The 20,703-nt window shown below is 35.7% G+C and overlaps 1 protein-coding gene across 2 annotated transcripts; it reads right to left on the bottom strand.

Moving 5' to 3' along the window:
- Nucleotides 1-3,241: 3,241 nt before the first annotated feature.
- On the bottom strand, nucleotides 3,242-20,572 carry rin (ras GTPase-activating protein-binding protein 2). Of its 2 annotated transcripts, none has more exons than XM_090101655.1 (8): nucleotides 20,436-20,572; nucleotides 18,546-18,686; nucleotides 13,330-13,471; nucleotides 12,577-13,039; nucleotides 12,100-12,234; nucleotides 10,457-10,603; nucleotides 6,294-6,667; nucleotides 3,242-3,389 (listed from the first exon to the last, which is right to left on the bottom strand). In XM_090101655.1, the coding sequence occupies exons 2-8, from the start codon at nucleotides 18,641-18,643 to the stop codon at nucleotides 3,243-3,245; spliced, it is 1,506 nt and encodes a 501-aa protein (XP_089957781.1). In that variant the 5' UTR covers nucleotides 18,644-18,686; nucleotides 20,436-20,572; the 3' UTR covers nucleotide 3,242. The 2 variants fall into 2 exon arrangements, with proteins under 2 accessions (XP_089957781.1, XP_089957780.1); XM_090101654.1 differs by having other exon boundaries at nucleotides 10,457-10,606.
- Between the last annotated feature and the right edge of the window lie 131 nt (nucleotides 20,573-20,703).

Here is a 20,703-nt window from a genome sequence, read left to right on the forward strand (position 1 = left end):
TTTTCTGAAATTTGGTGTCTTTTGCATATTAACAAACAATTGAGGCGTTATTTTTTTGTTGTTAATGCAGTGATTATTAATTCAAGGCTCTTTACTAGAAGTTATGTTAAATGTAGCGAATTAGATTGATAATTGAATGATTATAATCTAAAACTCAATACTCTACTATCCTAAGCTATTCCAAATTACGAGTATGCATACATTTAAAGATCAAAGTGTTAATTACTATCAATTTATATTAAAAATACAGCGACACCTCGCGTGGTTATCGGCATTTAAGATATATCGCTACGTATACAAAAACCACTACTAGATTGTCACAGTAACATAATTCGAATTTATGAAAAAAAATAATAAGAACTCTTCAAGGTCGATAATAGGTTCTAATAAAAAAGGTATAAAAATACACAAATATACATAGAACGAAGTGTAAGACGGTCACTAAGATATAGTCCTATGTAATGATTTGCCACACAACATGTGGAGCGTCCACACAACTCTGACGGTAAATTACACAGCAATATTTAGGCTGAAAATGTTAGACTTCGGTACAAGCGGGAAAAAATCAACAAAACCACAAAGCCTATTTAAAATGTTTTATTGGTAGAATTAAGCTTCTGGAAATAGATGTAAAGACGGGACGCTACACACGTTACAGGACAAACATTCATTTTTATGGACCGTAGTATTGTAATGTTTTCAACAAATAAGAAACACAATCTTTTGAAATGACTTAGATATACAGATTTTTTAAAAATAATAATAATGTACATTAATACGGACCATAATTTGATAAACATATTTCGCACTTTGCGTAGATAGGAGTAAAATCTCTAATATATGTTTCGACCAATAGCAATCGAGACAACTTGTCTTTACACAAATAATTACTTTGTAAAGGCGATAGAGAAAACTTGCCTATTGGCCGAAATAATATGTTTTGATCACGCCTGATGGTTGAGCTATGGTGTAAATCAAGACTTACCATATAGAGGCTGTCTTTTTTTTAATAATGCCATCTCTATAAAATTTGAAAGAAATTCGTAATATATAGTTATACCAGGCAGATTTACTATGACATGTATTGCCAGTTCCCTCATACCTCTAAGTGAACTTGAATGAATAAATAAATGAAATTCTTGTTTTTCATAATCTATTCATCTCAAAATATTCAATTTGCATTTAAATTACAATAACATGTCACAGTACACTTCTGGCCCTTTTATTGCAAGTCAAATCCGTAGTAAGGATTCACGAAACAACCATAAGGCGTCAGAGACAAGTGCGTCGTTCATTTAACGCCAACTGAAGATGGGGTTGCACGAAGCTAAAAGTAAAACTGCAGTTTCCAAAACAAAATTTTATTGTAATTATTAAGTCGAGGCGTTAAGTAAGCGACGAACATTCCGACGTACGGCACCTTGACGTTTTCGAACGATTTACAATACTATAAACCTTAATTCAAATAAAAAAATATTGTCTATGTTATAATCAATATTCTGTATAATGTAACCGTTACGGTCGGTACAATTTAGACGATACGACACCGAGAAGATCACGATATGGCAATAAATGCTACCAGAGCATGCAACCGACTGCGGACAGAGTCGGGTCGGAGCTTCTTGTATAGTACATCGTTACATGAGATCGCGCGAACACAATTCTATTTATGCAAGACTCAAATAATGAGCGTGTTCATAAACATAGCTTTGACGATGAGCTTTAAGTATAGTTATATACTGTCTTTTTAAAAATTGACATAATTCATAGTGAAATTCATAATATTTTATATACGTATAGTTAATTTCATGTTTAGTCCTATTGAAGATTGTTATCACAAGAATCACGAAAAAATGGTATATATATACAGTTTTGTATCGAGACATCAAACAAATGTTCATGAGCACGAGAAAGTAGATCGGGGAACGAAACGTGACGTGTTATTTCGTTGCGTTAGTAATCGTATAAATACATGTTATTCACACATACAAATAATTTTATTATGTAACAAAACATTGAAACCTTAACATACAACTAAATTACTGATAATGATACAGCGACGAGTGCGACGCGACTGAACGATCCGATTGTTTCCCTGCAATTTTAATACTTACACATAATAATTACAAAACCAAATGTCGTCGCCGGTCGTGCCTTGTAAATGGAACTAATACTATTTTGACTAAATGAAAACTTTATGATTTTTAATGAGGAGGGTGAGAATGTCGTTTCATTAATGATTAAGTCTTATGTGAATATAGAATAAAAATAAATATATTTATTGCTGCGAGACGACTTCATTGAACAAAATAGTGTTAATTCCCAATACGACAGCGCGAATCTTAGCCAATACAGAAATCGTTCAGTGACATCACCCAGCACGTTATCGTGTATAGATCGTATCGTCGACGGTCGCGGTGTCGGAAGGTTAGAAGGGCCGCGAGCATCGACGCACTAATAAAATTAATTTACTATCTAACTACTTAAAAGAAAGCGAAGCGTGTTTACAGCCCGAGGGGACGTAACGGGAACGATCAGACTACGATATAACATCGTATGAATTGAAGAGGATCACGCGTAATATAATCCTCGCTCGTCGACGGCGATCAACGAAAATTGAGAGCGATATCGACACGAGAGTACGGCAATAATTCATCGTGGAATATTTTCAAATTCGATTGAATACTTTTATAAAACAATATACGGAAAAACTTCATGAATAATTTCGATCGAGTCCATTAAACACTAATGGAGTTTTTCTTCTGATTTAAGGTAATCTATGCAACATAACAGTCTGTGTCCAAACGACCTTACGGCGCGCCGCAAGCATCGTTTGGACAGAGATTACTGCGCGCCAAATAACTGCAACTGTTCGAATTTTAAATAGAGAACGTGTAGCGCGCGTCAGCCGTAACCATGGCGACGGCGCGGGCGCGGCGATGTCATGGCGTATCTGGCGCGCCAGTGAGTACAGTGTGTCGCGCTAGCGGCGCGGGGCGAGCGCGGGGCGCGGGGCGGGGGGCGGGGGGCCACGCCGGCGCCTGCCACGGGTCTGCAAACAAACGTTATTTTGTTAGCACTGTGTTTATGTGAAAGAAAAGTTATGAAAACTATAAAAAATGGAACTATAAAATTGTCGTAATTTTTAATTCTAAGTTACTTAAAACATGAATCATTAACAAATATGTGTATACAGCTACAGTGTATAGTATATAGGGACGTGGCAGTGACGTACGTGCGGGCTAGCGGCGGTAGGGCTGGCGCGGCTGTGCGCGGTGCGCGGAGGGCGGGCGGCGGCGCGGCGGCTCCCCGCGGCGCGCCTTCTTCTCCTCCACGTTCAGCTTCACGCGCTCGCAGCCCTCGCCGCTCTCCGCCGGGTAGAACAGCGGCTGCCGACATTCATACAATAAATTAATAAATATTTCGGTTTCACACACAGCACGATCTGATCCCATACTAAGCTTTCGCTTGTGTTATGGAAACCAGATGGCTGATAAACATTCATATATAATTTTAAATAAATACTTATACCTATAGATAATTAATCAATGTTATTAGCATATTTGTATGTATACAATCATATTAATCAGTAAGGAAATTCCACACTCAAATTTCTGTGCCTCCAGTGAATAAGGGAATAACTCAAAAACAGCACTTTTCAGGAGAGACAAAAAACTATATATCAATACTAAATCTTTATTAATTCAAAATTTTAAGCTTGTATGTGTAAGATATGATGTTAGACTATATTTTTACATATGAACACATATTGTAACAACCCCATAAATATACTTTTTTCGTGTTTTTTTGTAGTTGTGGCCTTATGAACGAGTACTTCATGGAATAACTCAATGTATTCACATAATTTTTTTTTTACTCTTTGCAATATAACGACTTATGCCCTTATGCACTATGTTCATAGTCGCTCAACACGACTTATATTATTGCCAGTTTTGGTTTTAAAGAAATGATGTGACTTATTATGCTTGAAATTTGTGTACTTTATGACTCAATTGAGGCATTTTAGTGGAAAAACTATGCACGTAGCTTGAAAAACGAATGAAATCAACGGGTTTTTTTATCGTTATTAGATAATAAAAACAAAACAACATTTAGGTATTTATGCATTTAACCCTAGAAGTCCAATCTACGTAAATTTGACGTATGAACTCTTCTATATTTACCATCGAATCGCTGCAAAATCCAGAACCAACTTATTAGCCGTCGAGACCTAGCAGTACATAGTTGGCTCATCCCGGTAAATTCCACCATTTTGTTGTAAAGATGATGTTGTGCGTCATTTTGACGTATAATTGGGCTTTTCGTAACTTTTAAGATTGTTTCAAATTTTTATTTTGTGATTTATTTGAATAATTTTTTTCCAAGTCACGTTTCACATGATATCCATAGTATTATACTATAGATTGAGTATAAAATGGGATCCAGACAACTTTTATACTAAGGACGAAGAACCTTCAATTTTAGTAAATGACGATTATTGTCCTCCGCTGGATTTGGACTTCAAGCAAGGGGATTGGGTGGCTGCAGAAGATGTTGTCCGGAGTAAAACCGAATATGTTATGGGGTTTTGTTACCCATGTATAATGAAAGTCGTAGATTGTAAAATAAACCTTTGATCTATCTTTCAATAATACAGTACTATGTTGTTAATGCTATACAATGTTTATAGTCTGTACAGGTTAGCAGGAGACAATCATTGAGTATTGGTATCAACTGCGTATTGCGTTTTGCGAATTAACTATTGTCCTAGTGAAAATTAATCGTCGAATCAATTTAAAATTCGATCAAGTGAGTTCCGTTTCGAAACGCCACAGATAATAAAATATAGATAATAAAAGTGGCAACGCCACAATGTCATGGACCATGGTGGTATACATTGAGGATACAAGCACTATAAAGAGATAAGAGAAGCCCGAAAACCATATTCCTGTATGTTCAGTTAATACAGGAAAAGTTTATAGGTGGTCAGTGGCGATATTTTACGGCATGATATAGAATTTTAACAATTTCTATATCATATAATATAAAAATAATGTAGATAAATAAAGAAAAAACAATGAGCCGCAAAGATTTTATGAAAAAATTAAGCACAGATTTGAAGGTACCTTGGATGCAAATACGACTTGTGGCACGCACTTTGAAGAGACTCTACGTGACAATAGTCCAATTTTTTCAAAATATGTGGTACCAGAGTATCCATAAAATGTTTACGAAAATGCAGGACCAAAGAAGTATCGATATTGCGGATTTTTTTCCTATAAAAAAGGCAAATTACCAAAGCACAGTGGCTAAAACGCTATATGCGGAGAAAACAATATTCATAATTGTCAAAACTGGTTATAAATACTTTTTTTTAAGCGACTATTATAGACTATAGTATTATTGTCTTGATTATTGTAGTTAGATAATTTTTTTAAAAAAAGATTAGAAACTACTTAGTTATTTTTTAAAAACTTACCCAATTATAAGAAGAAAATATAAGTTTAACATTTTTGTTGGCTTTTTTTAGATGATTCAACTATCGTTCTGTATTTATATAAACAAAGAGTATAATATCATTAAATGCACAAAATGTGTTAACTGTATTTTTAATATCTATTGCAAAAAATAGTTAATTTCCATAGAAATATATTAGTATCCCAAGTTAACTGATATATACCTTTTTTAAAAAATATAAAGATTTGTTGTTGCAGATTTATTGAAAAAACGATTTAAAAATAATAAGGAATAGTGTGTGTTGTTTCCGTGCAGTATTCAAAATAATAGACCAATAGCAACACGGCATTAATGCCAAACTGTCTCATGTCGTCACTTGAACCAATGACACTAAAAGAGTTGTTCCTTTATGCTCATGTTAGAAAAATGACACAAATGCGTTTATACTAAAATAGTGTTAGGACTGATGGAACAAAATGAATTAAGTCTTTATTCAAAAAGTATAACTACACATACGTCTTTGTGTTCGTGGGTACTTTTGACTCGAGACGAATAGTTCCTTTGCGATTGCCTAAAATGATGGATAAGGTAACTTATACCGTTATTCACACCCTACTTATACCGTTTGGGTCATTCGAAAAAATGAGTTAGGACGCAGCTAGAGATATGACCTTTTGATATGTTGTGTATTTTGACGAGCTGAATCCAATGGTGCAATAAAATCCAAAGGGAATAACTCGTCTTACTCCCTTATTCACTGGAGGCACAGATTTGTAATAGTTAAAGAAAGCAACATTTTGTCTAGCATTACACAGAAGCACGTTTTCGTGACTCACCGCGGCGTTGAGACAGTCGGCGGCGGCCTGCGGCGTCTCGTAGGTGATGAACCCGTAGTTGGGGTGGCGCGGGGCGCCGGGCGCGGCCGGCTTGCTGTGCACGCGCAGCTCGGCCACGGGCCCGAAGCGGCCGAACAGCGCGCGCAGCTCCTCCTCCGTGGCCGAGTGCGGCAGGTTGCCCAGGAACAGCTGCTGCGAGTCCGAGTAGCGCCGCGACTCGCGCCCGTCCCGTTGGTCACGCTGGTCACGTTGGTCACGTTGGTCACGCTGGTCGCGCATGTCACGCGGGTCGCGCATGTCACGCGGGTCGCGCTGGTCACGCATGTCGCGCATGTCACGTCCCTCGCGAGCGTCGCGCAAGTCCGCGTTCATACCTGAAACATTTACATTCATACAAATTGTAAAAGAAGAATAGAACAATAAATATTTAGGGTTCGTAGCGACTACATATTTGTACGTACCAGTAATATTGTCACGTAGATAGATAAATTATTTATAGTACACGTACACGTACACGTAGATAGATTTATTTATGAACGTCAGGAAAATTTCTATACGTCAGGAAAATTTATATATATATAAGGAAAATTTGTATACGTGAGGAAAATTTCTATAAGCCAAGAAAATTTGTATCTATACCCAAGAAAATTTGTATAAGTCAGGAACAAGGAAAATTTCTATACGCCAGGAAAATTTCTTTACGTTAGAAAAATTCTATAAGTCAGGAAAATTTCCATACGTCGGGAAAATTTCTATATGTGAGGAAAATTTCTATAAGCCAAGAAAATTTGTATAAGTCAGGAAAATTTGTATAAGTACGGAAAAATTATATACGTCAGGAAAATTTCTATAAGTCAGGAAAATTTCCATACGCCGGGAAAATTTCTATAAACAAGGAAAATTTGTATAAGTCAGGAAAATGTTTATAAGACAGGGAAATTTCTATACGTGAGGAAAATTTCTATACGCCAGGAAAAATCCATAAGTCGGGAAAATTTCTATGTCAGGAAAAATTGCCATAAGTCGGAAAAATTTCTATAAGCTGGAAAATTTCTATAGACAAGGAAAATTTCTATACGCCACGAAAATTTCTTTACGTCAGGAAAAAATTCTATAAGCCAGGAAAATTTCTATACGTGAGGAAAATTTTTCTTTGCCGCAAAAATTTCTATAAGTCAGGAAAAATCCATAAGTTCCGTACACTTAGATTGGTTGCAAATTTAATACGTAATATGAATTATTATATCGAAAACTTTCCCAAGTTTGCAGAACTTTTGGAATTTTTTCCACGATCATACAGCAAAAAATAATAATTTAATTGCAATTTTAACATTGTTCCGGACTGCGGACAAGGTTGCAAAATGAGATTTATTGTCGTCCCAATGTACCATTCACTTGACCGTAGTTTGAAAACTTTTGGAATTATTGTGAATTGATTGTCTTGACTGACTGGAGTAATTGCTCTAAACCGTTGTTAGGCGATTGTGAAGGTAATATTATTACAGTGTAAACTCTATACAGGGTGTCCCAAAAAGTAGTGATATACTGAAGCTGGGAGGTAGAGGACTTAGAGGGCTATCCGAATCACCCCCATGTGTGTTATGCGATTTTTCGTATTTTCGGAGTTATTACATTTTTTTCAATTTTTCATCTATCGCCGAGTACGATGAGATTTTTATTTATGGTGACGTGAATTATTGCGCTAGATGCTTGATTTTTTTTGTGTGCTAAGCTGAAAGATAGGCCAATTCAGTATGGTAACATTTACTATCGTTAGATCTTCGAATGGAATAAAAAAAGGAATTAAATGCCAAGAAAGATAAAATTACCCAGTATGTTCATAGCTTCAAGGGCCCATAAAAAAATAAAATCACATAAAAAAGGTTTTCCATTTGGCTTTTAAAAACTTGCTCTATCGATCAGGTAGCTACCCTAAAAATTTCATTTTATTATTCTGAAGGCTTCAATCGAAACATTGAAATCTAAATGTGGTAAGTGGAAAAATTTATTAACATGATGATCATTAAAACTAATAAATAGCTGTTAAATTACCAGATTTTTTTAAAATAGCCCCGCTGTTGCTCAATGCAAGTGCAACATCACCGTAAAAAGTTGTCTTTTTAATGTCTGAATGCTCTTTTATAATTTTTAATGGTTTCTTCTGCAACTATGAATTTCCGGGTTATTTCGTCCAAATTGTGGCAGTCTCTCGTCTTTGTAGTATTCCCACGGAAAAAATTCAATAGGGTTTATGTCCGGAAACCGTGGAGGCCAGGCTAAAGGGCAAAAATACTCTGAAAGATGGATTGGTCGTTGCAGCCTGCGCATGCGCCGGTGATGCCTGCTTTAAAGCCTGGCCTCCACGGTCCCACGACCTAAACCCCATTGATTTGTTTTAATGAGGATACTAAAAAGACCTCGGCTACTTGAGAGAATACCACAATTTGGACGAAATAACCCGGAAATTCATAGTAGCAGAAGAAACCATTAAAAATGATAAAAAAGCATTCAGACATTTAAAAGACAACTTTCTACGGTGATGTCGCACTTGCATTGAGCAACAGCGGGGCTATTTAAAAAAAATTCTGGTAATTAAACACCTATTTATTGGTTTTATTGATCATCATGTTAATAAAAATTTTGCACTTACCACATTTAGATTTCAATTTTTCGATTGAAGCCTTTAGAATAATAAAATTAAATTTTTAGGGTAGCTACCTGATCGATAGAGCAAGTTTTTAAAAGCCAAATGGAAAACCTTTTTTATGTGATTTTATTTTTTTGTGGGCCCTTGAAGTTATGGACATACTGGGTAATTTTATCTTTCTTGGCATTTATTTCTTTTTTTTTTTTCATTCGAAGATCTAACGATAGTAAATGTTACCATACTGAATTGGCCTATCTTTCAGCTTAGCACACAAAAAAAAATCAAGCATCTAGCGCAATAATTCACGTCACCATAAATAAAAATCTCATCGTACTCGGCGAAAGATGAAAAATTGAAAAAAATGTAATAACTCCGAAAATACGAAAAATCGCATAACACACATGGGGGTGATTCGGATAGCCCTCTTGGTCCTCTACCTCCCAGCTTTCGTTCATCACTACTTTTTGGGACACCCTGTATAACGACACTCCATTTAACGTCAAACTCCGTATAACGTCAAGATTTCTCGACTTTGGTTGGTTTATATTGTTGTCTATACAATAATACACTCCATATAGCATCACGCTCACTCTAATTAACGACCACAATAAGACATTACCACTAGGAACTAGGACTAGGAAGTACTGACTAAGTTGCCGAAATCAATGAAAATGTAGTTGTGTACATTCTTTTTTACTGACATACCGAAGATTCTCAGAAATGCAGTCGTAGAAAAATAAAGAAAAATTCTGCATGCCGAAGAAAATGGATGATCTGCCAAAAAATTGAAGAAACCTCAATATGAAGACCTTGATCAAGCGATGATAACATGGTTTCATAGGCAATGTCAAAATAATATTCCTGTCTCGGGACCAATCATGCAATTTTCCCTTTCTCTCCATTTAACGACCACTCTCTATAACGTCGAAAAATGCACGGTCCCTTAAGTGACGTTATATAGAGTTTACACTGTATTTATTTAATAAAGTATCTAATTTGAAAATATAATCAGAGAGATAATGTAAAAAGCAGTTTTAATCCTACTAATATTATAAATGCGAAAGTTTGTGTGTGTGTGTGTTTGTTACTCTTTCACGCAAATACTACAGAACCGATTACAATGAAATTTAGCACACATATAGAAGGTAACTTGGATTAACACATAGGGAAGGTTTTATCCCGGAAATCCCACGGGAACGGGAACTATGCGGGTTTTCCTTTGAAAACGCGGGCGAAACCGCGGGCGGAAATCTAGTAATATATAAAACAATGTTATATGTAAAATAAGTAAGTCGTTATAGAGTAATTATAGAGACAATATACAGTCGTCACGAATACATTATAACACCTAGTCTCGTTATTGTATTGCCACAACCCCAAACTATGGCAAATCGGTGACCCCAACAAAAGAACCCACCCAAATGGCAAATTGGATAATCTTTTATCGTGAAGATATTATAATGAAAATGTACAGGTTTCAAAAGAACATATATTATTTTTTTTGAATGTGACTGACCGGTGTGCGCGTGCGCAGGTCGCGCGCGCGGCGGGCGCGGGTCGAGCGGCGCGGGGGGCGCGGGGGCGGCGGGCGCGGGGGGCGACGAGCGGCTGCCCGACTTCAGCAGGTTCGCGTACGTCTTCGGCTCGGCCGGCGCTTGCGGCGCTGCTAAGGGTGCAAAGTGATCATAAGCGTATGCTTACGTATACAGGGTGGAAGGTTAAGATGGGGCATGAAGGGCAGGTACCTTAACCGTAGTAGCTACATGAAAACGTTCTTAGGAGACTATCCTTAAATTCTTGAGAAATTTTAATCTACATTCACAGATTTTTGAAAAAATGTACGGTCAGCAAGGAAATCGGCAGTTTTCAAAAAAAATTTTTTTGATGCCAATCGATCCAGTTTCTCATGGGGATCAAAACACTCTAAAAGACCAACTGAGGTATGAGTACTAGAAAAGTCAGAAATCGCAAAAAACTATTTTCATTCATGAACAAGTAAAAAGACAAAGGCACAGCAGCATAACATGCCAGCGACGCGGGGCGTGAGCGGGCGGTGGCTGGCAGCTCGTGCACGAGATGAAAAATTATGTAAATTTGAATATCGAACGAACACGTCACATTTTTATGGCTTATGTAAACAATAACACATAGAAAACAAAAGTTACCAGAAGTCACTCTGTCTTCACTAAAAATGTCCTTAAATAATTTAGAACGTTTAGATCTGTTAGAGGCTTACTTTTTAAATAATAAAAATCCAACAGTTGCATTGGAATGGTACAGGAATAAATACCGAATGCGACATGTACCGACGCGAAAGGTAATTGCGAATCTTGTAAAAAATCTAGCAGAAAGTGGCTCATTTAAGAAAAGCTTGACACGTCCGCGTCGTTCACGCGTATTGAATGAGAATACGGTGATAGCAATTTTAGCACTAATAATTGTGGAAGCATATCCCGAAATTTCTTCAAAACAAGTTGCCGTCGAGGTTGGTTGTTCGCACTGGATAGTTTTAAAAACATGGAAGAAATACGGCTACGAATGCTACCGCCATGTGCGATTAGTCCAAGCATTGCAATCTGGGGACTATGCACGCAGAGTTGCATTTTGCAGATGGTTACGGGGCAAATTTAGTAGAGATAATGATTTTATGAGTTTTCTATTAGAGCATCTTTTGTTGAATCACTTATTTTCTTAGTGAATGTGTGGAAATAGTTTTTCGCGATTTCTGACTTTTCTAGTACTCATACCTCAGTTGGTCTTTTAGAGTGTTTTGATCCCCATGAGAAACTGGATCGATTGGCATCAAAAAAATTTTTTTTGAAAACTGCCGATTTCCTTGCTGACCGTACATTTTTTCAAAAATCTGTGAATGTAGATTAAAATTTCTCAAGAATTTAAGGATAGTCTCCTAAGAACGTTTTCATGTAGCTACAACGGTTAAGGTACCTGCCCTTCATGCCCCATCTTAACCTTCCACCCTGTAGAACATAAATTACAATTTTTTTTTGCAAAAAATTACAAAAAGAAATCTAGCTATAATTTTCTAGTCATTTACTTTCAGAATTCAGAAAAATCTGAAAATATTTCATTTTTATTTTATGAATTATATTATATAATGAATAAAATAATAATAAAATTAAACACGACGTGAGTGCATACCAGGTTGCGGCGGCGGCGAGGGCTCGCGCTCGGGCTCGGGCTCGGGCTGCGGCTCGCTCAGCTCGGGGCTCTGCGCCTCCGCAGCGCTCACACCCGCGGCACCCGCACCGCCCGCTCCGCCTGATACTGTTGCGCCTGCACATATTGACAATTTGCAGAAATATAAGCGAAAAATAAATGAAACGAAAATATGTATAAAATTAACTTACAGAATGTTAGTAATGTAGAAATTAAACAGATAAGAGACTAGTTCAAAAATTATGGCGAAACAGACATATTGTATCGAAATAGTGACCAAAAGTTCAAGTTTTTGATATAGATACAGTGAGTTATAAATTTTTAAGTGGATATTAAATATTTTCAACATTATCAATGTTTATTCTTAGTACATTGAAGGCAGGAACGATAAATTACTAATGTTTTTATACGCCTATCCACTTTTACATGTGACGTGTACGACGTGTATACTGTACATACCTTGCAGAGCGGCGACGAGATGCCGCGTGGGGTCCTCATGCGGGTGGCCGTTGAGGTGCGGCGCGGGTGCGGGCGCCGGCGCGGCCGGGGGCGCGGCGGGCGCGGCCGGGGGCGCCGCCGGGGGCGCCGTCGGGGGCGCGGGGCTCAGGTGCGCGGGCGGCGACACGAGCGCGTGCGGGGGCGCGGGCGGCGCGGGGAAGGGCGCCGCGAACCCGGCGGGGAAGTAGCCGCCCGCCGGCCCCTCCTCCTCCTCGCCCTCCGAGCGGCCGCTGCCCTCGCCCTCCTCGTCCGAGAACACGATGTCCTGGTAGCGGAAGATGTCGTTGTGCACGTAGTACTTCTTGGGCGACTGCGCGGCGAGCACGAAGGTCTGCGTGAAGCGGCGCATGGGCGCGCCGCCGTTCGACAGCTCGCCCGTCACCTGCACCACCACGCCGTTGCCGAGCGTCGCCTGCGCGTCCACCTGTGCACCGAGACACGTCGTTTATTTATTGTTATTTTGATACAATATGTCAATATATTAATATATCATACAATTATTAACAGAAAAATAAAAATTCAAAATAGATCTAATGCTTGAGCTCATATTAAATTTCAAATTTCCAATTTAGTTTCTCCTCACACAATGGTTCATAAGTAATAAGGTTTACTGCATAAATAGTTATGTATTTAAAAAAAATATTGTCAAAGGAAATTTAAAGTTAAACAGCCCATAGTAAAATCCTAAAACATCAAAAATAATGTCCACGTCACCTGGCTGATCTTAGCATGGCAGTCGCGGAAGTTGAGCTGCTGGATGCGGTTGTGGATCTGCTTCTGGCCGACCACGGGCAGCGTCTCGCGGTTGGGCGCGTCCAGCCCGCCGTGCACGAACGACGAGTAGTTGTTGTAAAATCTGTCGACAACGCACATCATGTTGTATTCATAATTCATATGTAAGCTTTTGTTTAGTCAGTCATGTATAGTTGGTAATGTGTGAGATTGTTGTTCAGCATTTAATGAAAAACTACTGCAAGAAAGTATACAAATGTTATTTTATAATTAATCATCTCCATATATTCTTATATACAAAAATCAGAAGACAGTCTGGAACATATACTATAAAGAATCTTTTTTAAATTATTGTGAGTGATGTAGGAAAAATGAAATTTGTTTATTCTGTTCTGTTCATATAAAATCGATTTTTTTCGTTCAATCTTGTGAACTTGATGATTCAGACTTATTTAAATATTATTAGATAGTAGATAAAAGTATAGATAAAACAGATATCTATACTTATAATAAATCTGTAGAGAGGCCAATTCTGTACATGAAATATATTAAAAAAAAACTATGAAGGGGTGATAAGGGATCGCTACTGATGCCAAAAATGCAATAAGTATAATTTTTGTCTGTCTGTCTGTCTGTCTGTCTGTCTGTCTGTATATTCGTTATAGAAACAAAAACTACACGACGGATTTTAACCAAATTTGGCACAATTATTCTTCATACTCCTGGGCAGGTTATAGTAAAAGAATCATGTAAATCGGTGTAGAAACACCAAAGTTATACATGAAAATATACGCTATAAGTCATCGCGCGTGAATACAGAATCATGCCATAAGGATTATTTTTGTGTATCAGTTGCCGCGTTCGACGCGCTTCGCGGCGGGAGCTATAAAAAGGCGGCGGGTCTGTACCCGTTTCGCGTTGTCACGGCATCACGTGTGAACGGCTGAACCGATTTCGATAATTCTTTTCTATTATATTCTTTGAAGTACGAGGATGGTTCTTATGTAGAGAAAACGTAAATATGTACCACGGGCGAAGCCGGGGCGGACCGCTAGTAATAAATAAAATGAGTACACTCGATTGCAATGAACACAGACAGAAGGTAAACAAAGTAATACAGAATGTACTCAAATGCAATTACAATCAGAGGGATGACATCATCGCATATAAACCCCAATACTTATATTATCTAGGTACTTTTTATTTTATGGCTACTTGTTTACTTATATTATTACTAAAATTATATAACGCTGCTACCATTGGATATTTATAAATATCTTGACGTTAATTGAAATAATATAACAACTCACTTAAAGACTATTTATTTATAAATATGATTGAATAATATGTCTGTCCATAATAATGACTTGGGATAATAATATGTGAATGTGTTGAACACAAATCATACCAAACACAAAACTAAAGAAAGCAGAGTTATTTTAAACTTACTAGTAAGTACGTAAATATAAACTTAAGTTATAGTCCGGGATACATCGCCCATTTTTGCAAGTGATTACTACTATCAAGCTAATTTTTCGTGAGTAGCTTTATTTTGATGAGATGCCCAATAATTTCATGTACGAAACTCTCGATTGTGGTAGCTTACAGAGGTAACAAGGATAAAAATTTTTGATTTGACGGTTCTCAAATATTTATTACGCAATTTGTAGGACAATATGTCTGTTGAATTATATAAGTATTAAATAAGTGAAAATAAAAAAATCAGCTGGTTAGTAATCATTTATGATGACTTCGTCATCGATACACATTGGAAAGGGGGACTCTTTGATCAAACCATAGATTTTGTAGGACAAATATTTTTTCGAATAATTTAGATAATTATCTTGAGATTGAACAAAAAAAAAACATTCAGTTAGTAATTAATATTTGAGAACCATCAAATCAAAATATTTTATCCTTGTTTCCTCTGGTAGCTACCACAATCGAGAGTTTTGTACATGAAATTATTGGGCATCTCATCAAAATAAAGCTACTCACGAAAAATTAGCTTGATAGTAATCACTTGCAAAAATGGGCGATGTATCCCGGACTATTATAAATTGCTAAGTAAAAAGTTGTTGACTACAATAGTAAAAGCTGACATGTTGCAGGTGCTACGAAAACGGTCGCGTGAGATATTTTTTGCTGTCCTCTCATATTATTTTTTATTGTAGACTTCCTTATTCTATTCAAAATAGATACATGTTATTTTAATATTATGCATTTCTTAGTACATTAGGGGCGCATTCGATCGCTAAGATATGATAAAATATTTATTTTTCATTATTACTATAATATTACTTCTCAAATATACAATTACAATCGTGTAAGATTAAAAAAAAAAAACTATTCATACGAATGTTAATTTAAAATAAGTCTTTGCGTTTCGTGTTATAGTGTTTGAATTTTATTATCAATTTCTTAGAAAAGGTTTTTGGGTTCGTCAAGTTACAATATATTTAACTAATAAACGTTAAAGTTGTGGATTAAGATTCTTACAGCTTCATTCAAAAATGTGCTTATTTGCTACTCATTATCACAATGATTTTGTACAGAGACAGATCAAAGTATGAATAAGTTATTATAACAGGATAAGCACTTAGCTTCTTTTCATACCACGCACCATGCGAGTGAAGTCGCGAGCGACAGATCGTTGTTTATACTTATGATGGAAAATTGTTGTACCGATAGTATCAATGTTTATTTTTAAACTTTTAGAATAAATAATTTTTCTTTGTATGTTTCCTTGTAGGTAGTGCGACATATTGATAAAAGAGAGAGATATTTATTGCTGTTGATAAAAGACGCTATTCTTTGTAGAATTATGGCTAAACTTTTGTTATAGATTCATGTATAATATGATTAATATGTGAACAAATTCTACGAATAAAAGTACAAAAGATTTTGAGAACATCTGTTCTATGGGACATTATTTCGTAGTGTAATTAGCAATATGTTTAGTATCTATCAGCTATTTTAATTTCCCTTTGATAATCTTTAACAAAGCCAACATTGTAGTGCTTAGTGGCTTATGCAAAAAAGTTGTATGAGTCAGAAACAGGATAAAAATTAAATGATTAATGACAATCAAATGCACGGATAAACTTTACGTACCTATCTATTTTTAGAACATCATATCAACGGGTTTAACATTCTCTACACATTATAGACGCGAGTGTTCACAATTCGATAATCGATTTGGATTTTGGATAAGTTAAGAGATCAATTAATTGTTTATAAGTGTATTTATAGTTTTTGCAAATAAAATTGAACATAGCGGAAATCGACACGGCAATTATTTTGGATATGTATCATGTACAGACGCTAGAGATTTATATCGGCAGTCAATATAATATGTATGAGACTGTTTGTTTGTCGACATCGATCGATATGAATTATTTGTGCACGGTAACAGTATGAGGGTTGAAACTCGAGTAATATCGTGTTTCCTAGAAAAACAAGTTGAACTAGGGCGGGTATCGAGTTTAATAATAATAATGGGTCTAATCTCACACGTGTTACATACACTAAAATAATAATACTTTTTGTCATTACATTAGCAAATCCGGTAGATAACAACTAAAATAAAACAAAGCTTTTGGTCTGCGCTATCTAAAAATGTTTTAACAATAAATAATTCCAAGAATTCAGTGCAACAATACAATGGAAGTAAATTTGGGTTTTACGAGTGTTTTGTTCGTGAACTTGTCCCGTAATGCTTGGTCAAATCGCTGACGCGTCATTGGATGAAAAAGTATTGCACAGATAAAGAATTCTGTACCTGAATTGTTTGCATTTTACCTATTCATCCTATCCATACTAATATTATAAATGCGAAAGTTAACTCTGTCTGTCTGTCTGTTACTCAATCACGCCTGAACTACTGAACCAATTTGCATGAAATTTGGTATAGATATATTTTGATACCCGAGAAAGGACATAGGATAGGTTTTATCCCGGAAATCCTACGGGAACGGGTTTTTCTTTGAAAACGCGGGCGAAGCCGCGGGCGGAAAGCTAGTATGTTATAAGTACCTTTTTTTAAATATGCCTCGCTCGCGTGCATTTCAAGTTATGGCGCGAAAATTGTTCTGCTTAATATCCTTTTGGTTGTTCTTCTAAAGAAGATGAATTATAGAAAAATCTCGTGCCAATGATTGGCTTTGATCTTTCATCCATTTCCTTGCTAAGTTTTATCAAAGTCTGCTATAAGCGTGACAAATATATTTTCCTGTATGTCATGGTTTTAACTTAGCGAGTTTTATGTATACTGTTGTTACTTGGTTAGTGTCCTAGTTGTTGTGTTGTTGTTGAAAATTAACAGATTCTTTATTTTTATAATCATTGTAACTCAAAGCTATAGTAACTTTTTCCTATTTCTGTGTGTTTTTCTTATTCCCAAAGAGTTAAGTAGGTACATACATGTGGCAAGCACAGTCATACTTGTAAGTTGATATCATTATAACATTATGTGAATTGTATGTCAGCTAAAAGCAATCAGGAAATAAGTTAGATAGCTGTCAGCAACATTGGGGCTTTCTTGGGAATCATATGAAACAATATTTATTTTCAACTTATCTGTGAATAAGTTATTGTGCAGAAGCTATTTTTTATACAAGTTTTTATGACTTATTTGATATTTCACCACCTACAACTTTTAATATAGCAAAACAAAAGTATTACAAACATATTACTATTTATACAAGGGTGAATTTTTTGCATACTCTAATCTCACTTAAATTCAAGCACTTAGACAATAGATCAATTAACTGCACCATGATACTTGCAAATGGATACAAGAATTAAAATCTTCTTTCGATTTTTTATTTGCCTGTCTGCCTGTTGATCTGTTTATCAAGTGTTTTTGGAAACCTCAGCCTATATTCTATAAATTTAGTCAGACTCAACAGTTTCGATACCTGTATTATTGTCATGTGCTATCTCTAATACTAAGGAGGTTGTTTACATATTGACTAACTATGTTCATCTATTTTATATTCCTTTTGATATTATATTTGATGAAACAAATCGACGACGAACAAAACTAGTTTCATCTTTAGACATTCTTCTGTGCTTGTGTTTATCACGCTCCTCCTAAACTTTTTTGTGTTTTCAAATGGATTTATGAAATTATGAAAAAGCTAATACTTAATAGCTTTTTCACAATTTGAATAATCAAATAAGATAAATATAAATACCTGTGCAGATGGGCGGGCGCCTTGTTGAGCAACGTGTAGTACTGGCGGACAAACTCGCGGCCGACGCTCTGCGGGGACGGGGACGCCTCCATTACCATCGCTGTTGGTCACTGTGCGCCGATACACCCCTGCGCTGTACGCCTGCAACGTGACAAACACTATAAGCACAAGGATATGAGCTTCTATGTTTTCTTGAACTCTGCTTTGGAGAATAATAAAAATGAGAAAAATGTTGATAAATAAACTTTATAATCAATGCATTTAAACCTTATTACCCCCCGATTTTGCAATAAAAAATATTTCTTTGTAAAAATAGAAAATATATAAAGAAATAATTTAACAGGAGACAAGTAATTGCTTGCATACAAAGTTAGTAAAAAAGGATATATCTAATAGTAATGACAGCTGAGCACCAAGACAAACGTTAAAACGCAAAGGAATAAAATTCGCTATCGATACTAATTGACATAAGCGTATGATGTTTTGCTTAGGATTTGTTCACCCTACCAACGACGACAATGACCACGAACAAAATTTTATCCAGTCTATAAAAAATTTAAATTTCTTGTTGTTCTGGTGATTGGATTTTTTTTTTGAGATCAGTGAATGAAAAAATAGATTTTCTGTAGAAATGGTGGCTCCTAGAAAAAGATGTAAGTATTTGAAGTTTTTTATAGATCATTAATTTATGATCTACAATTTTGGTCCTAGGTGATTATATGATTAACTTACCGTTTCGGCGAAAATAGCAAAAAACATATTTTCTTACTCATTGACTTCAACATTTTTTTCTTTCCGAGTACCAGTATGACAGGAAAATTTAATCTTTTATTTCAAACAACCATTTAATTCCCATCCAGACATTTTGTCTGGATGAGAATTTTGGTTGTGGTTGTCATTGTCGTTGGTAGTGTGACCGAAACATTACTAAAATGTCATTATCTTATGTCAATAATTAGCGATAGCAGTTGCTATTCTTTAGCGTTAATCTATTCTACCACATTTGTCTCAACCTGCTGCAAGATTTCCCCTGTAGATGAGCCAGATGTCAGCACAAAGTATTTTATGTTGTAGATAGCATTATAATACATTAAGCTACCTATATAGTGGCCAAATATCATCAAAATCCATGCAGTGGTTTGTGTAAAAGAGTAACAAATATACATACATTCTTACATACTATCATGTTTACAATACTAATAGGATTAATGATAATATAATTTTTATTATAATAAATAACAAATGATATAAAATCAATGAGTTTTTTCTTATTCACTGATTTCTCTGAGTATTTATTTAATCTAGAAACTTTTTGATGATGCTGTATGTATATAATTATTATAAACAATAAATTTCCTTTCAATGGCTCGATCAATAAAATATAATAATATACACATATAAACAATAATATACACAGAACTAAAAATTCACTTCCAACCCTTTAAAGCTATTCTAAGTAAAAAATGAAATTATGTATTTAACTCAATGGGTCTTTGTTTCATAAAATACACAAGATTGAAGAAAGTATATAAGCATGTTTATCATTAGATAGGATCGAAATTAGATAAGACCTTTTGCAATTTGCTACGAAGTTTAACAACACAAAATAATTCCGTGATATAGTCTTGCAATGTCAAAGCATGCATGGCGACCTATAGGCGAATTTGCTACACTTCTGCATGAATTCTACAAGTTTACAAGTATATGTGTTATTCGATCAAAAATAAGTGCAATAAAATTGAATATTACTGCATTCGAGTATATGCACATTGCAGCGGACACAAAAACGAAACATTAGGGCTTTAACCTCAAGAAAGAGATCCGTCTGCCGACAATCAAAATATTGCATCCCTATGCACATAGGTGAAAAAAATATAAATACAATCTTACCTCAGTAAATTATAGGCATCAAAAATAATTGTGATTGTAATTTGTAACGAATTGTGTCTGTTTTCAGTGCTTATTTTTCACGAAAACAGAAAAAGAGCCTACCTCACCGTTCGGTGTCAATTCAATTTCGGTATTGCCATTTTTTTATTTGCCAATTTGGAAATGGCTTCGACTTTTTAAAATTGTAACTTGCATTGTAGAAATATAGTCATATTTTAGTCTTATTTTTATTATTACAATATTTCTGCAAAGATTTAGAACATCTTTA

This window comes from Colias eurytheme, chromosome 5 (genome assembly GCF_061535395.1).
Source record: "Colias eurytheme isolate Ceu_HAF_F1 chromosome 5, ilColEury1 Martin Lab GWU primary, whole genome shotgun sequence".
Lineage (NCBI taxonomy): Eukaryota > Metazoa > Arthropoda > Insecta > Lepidoptera > Pieridae > Colias > Colias eurytheme.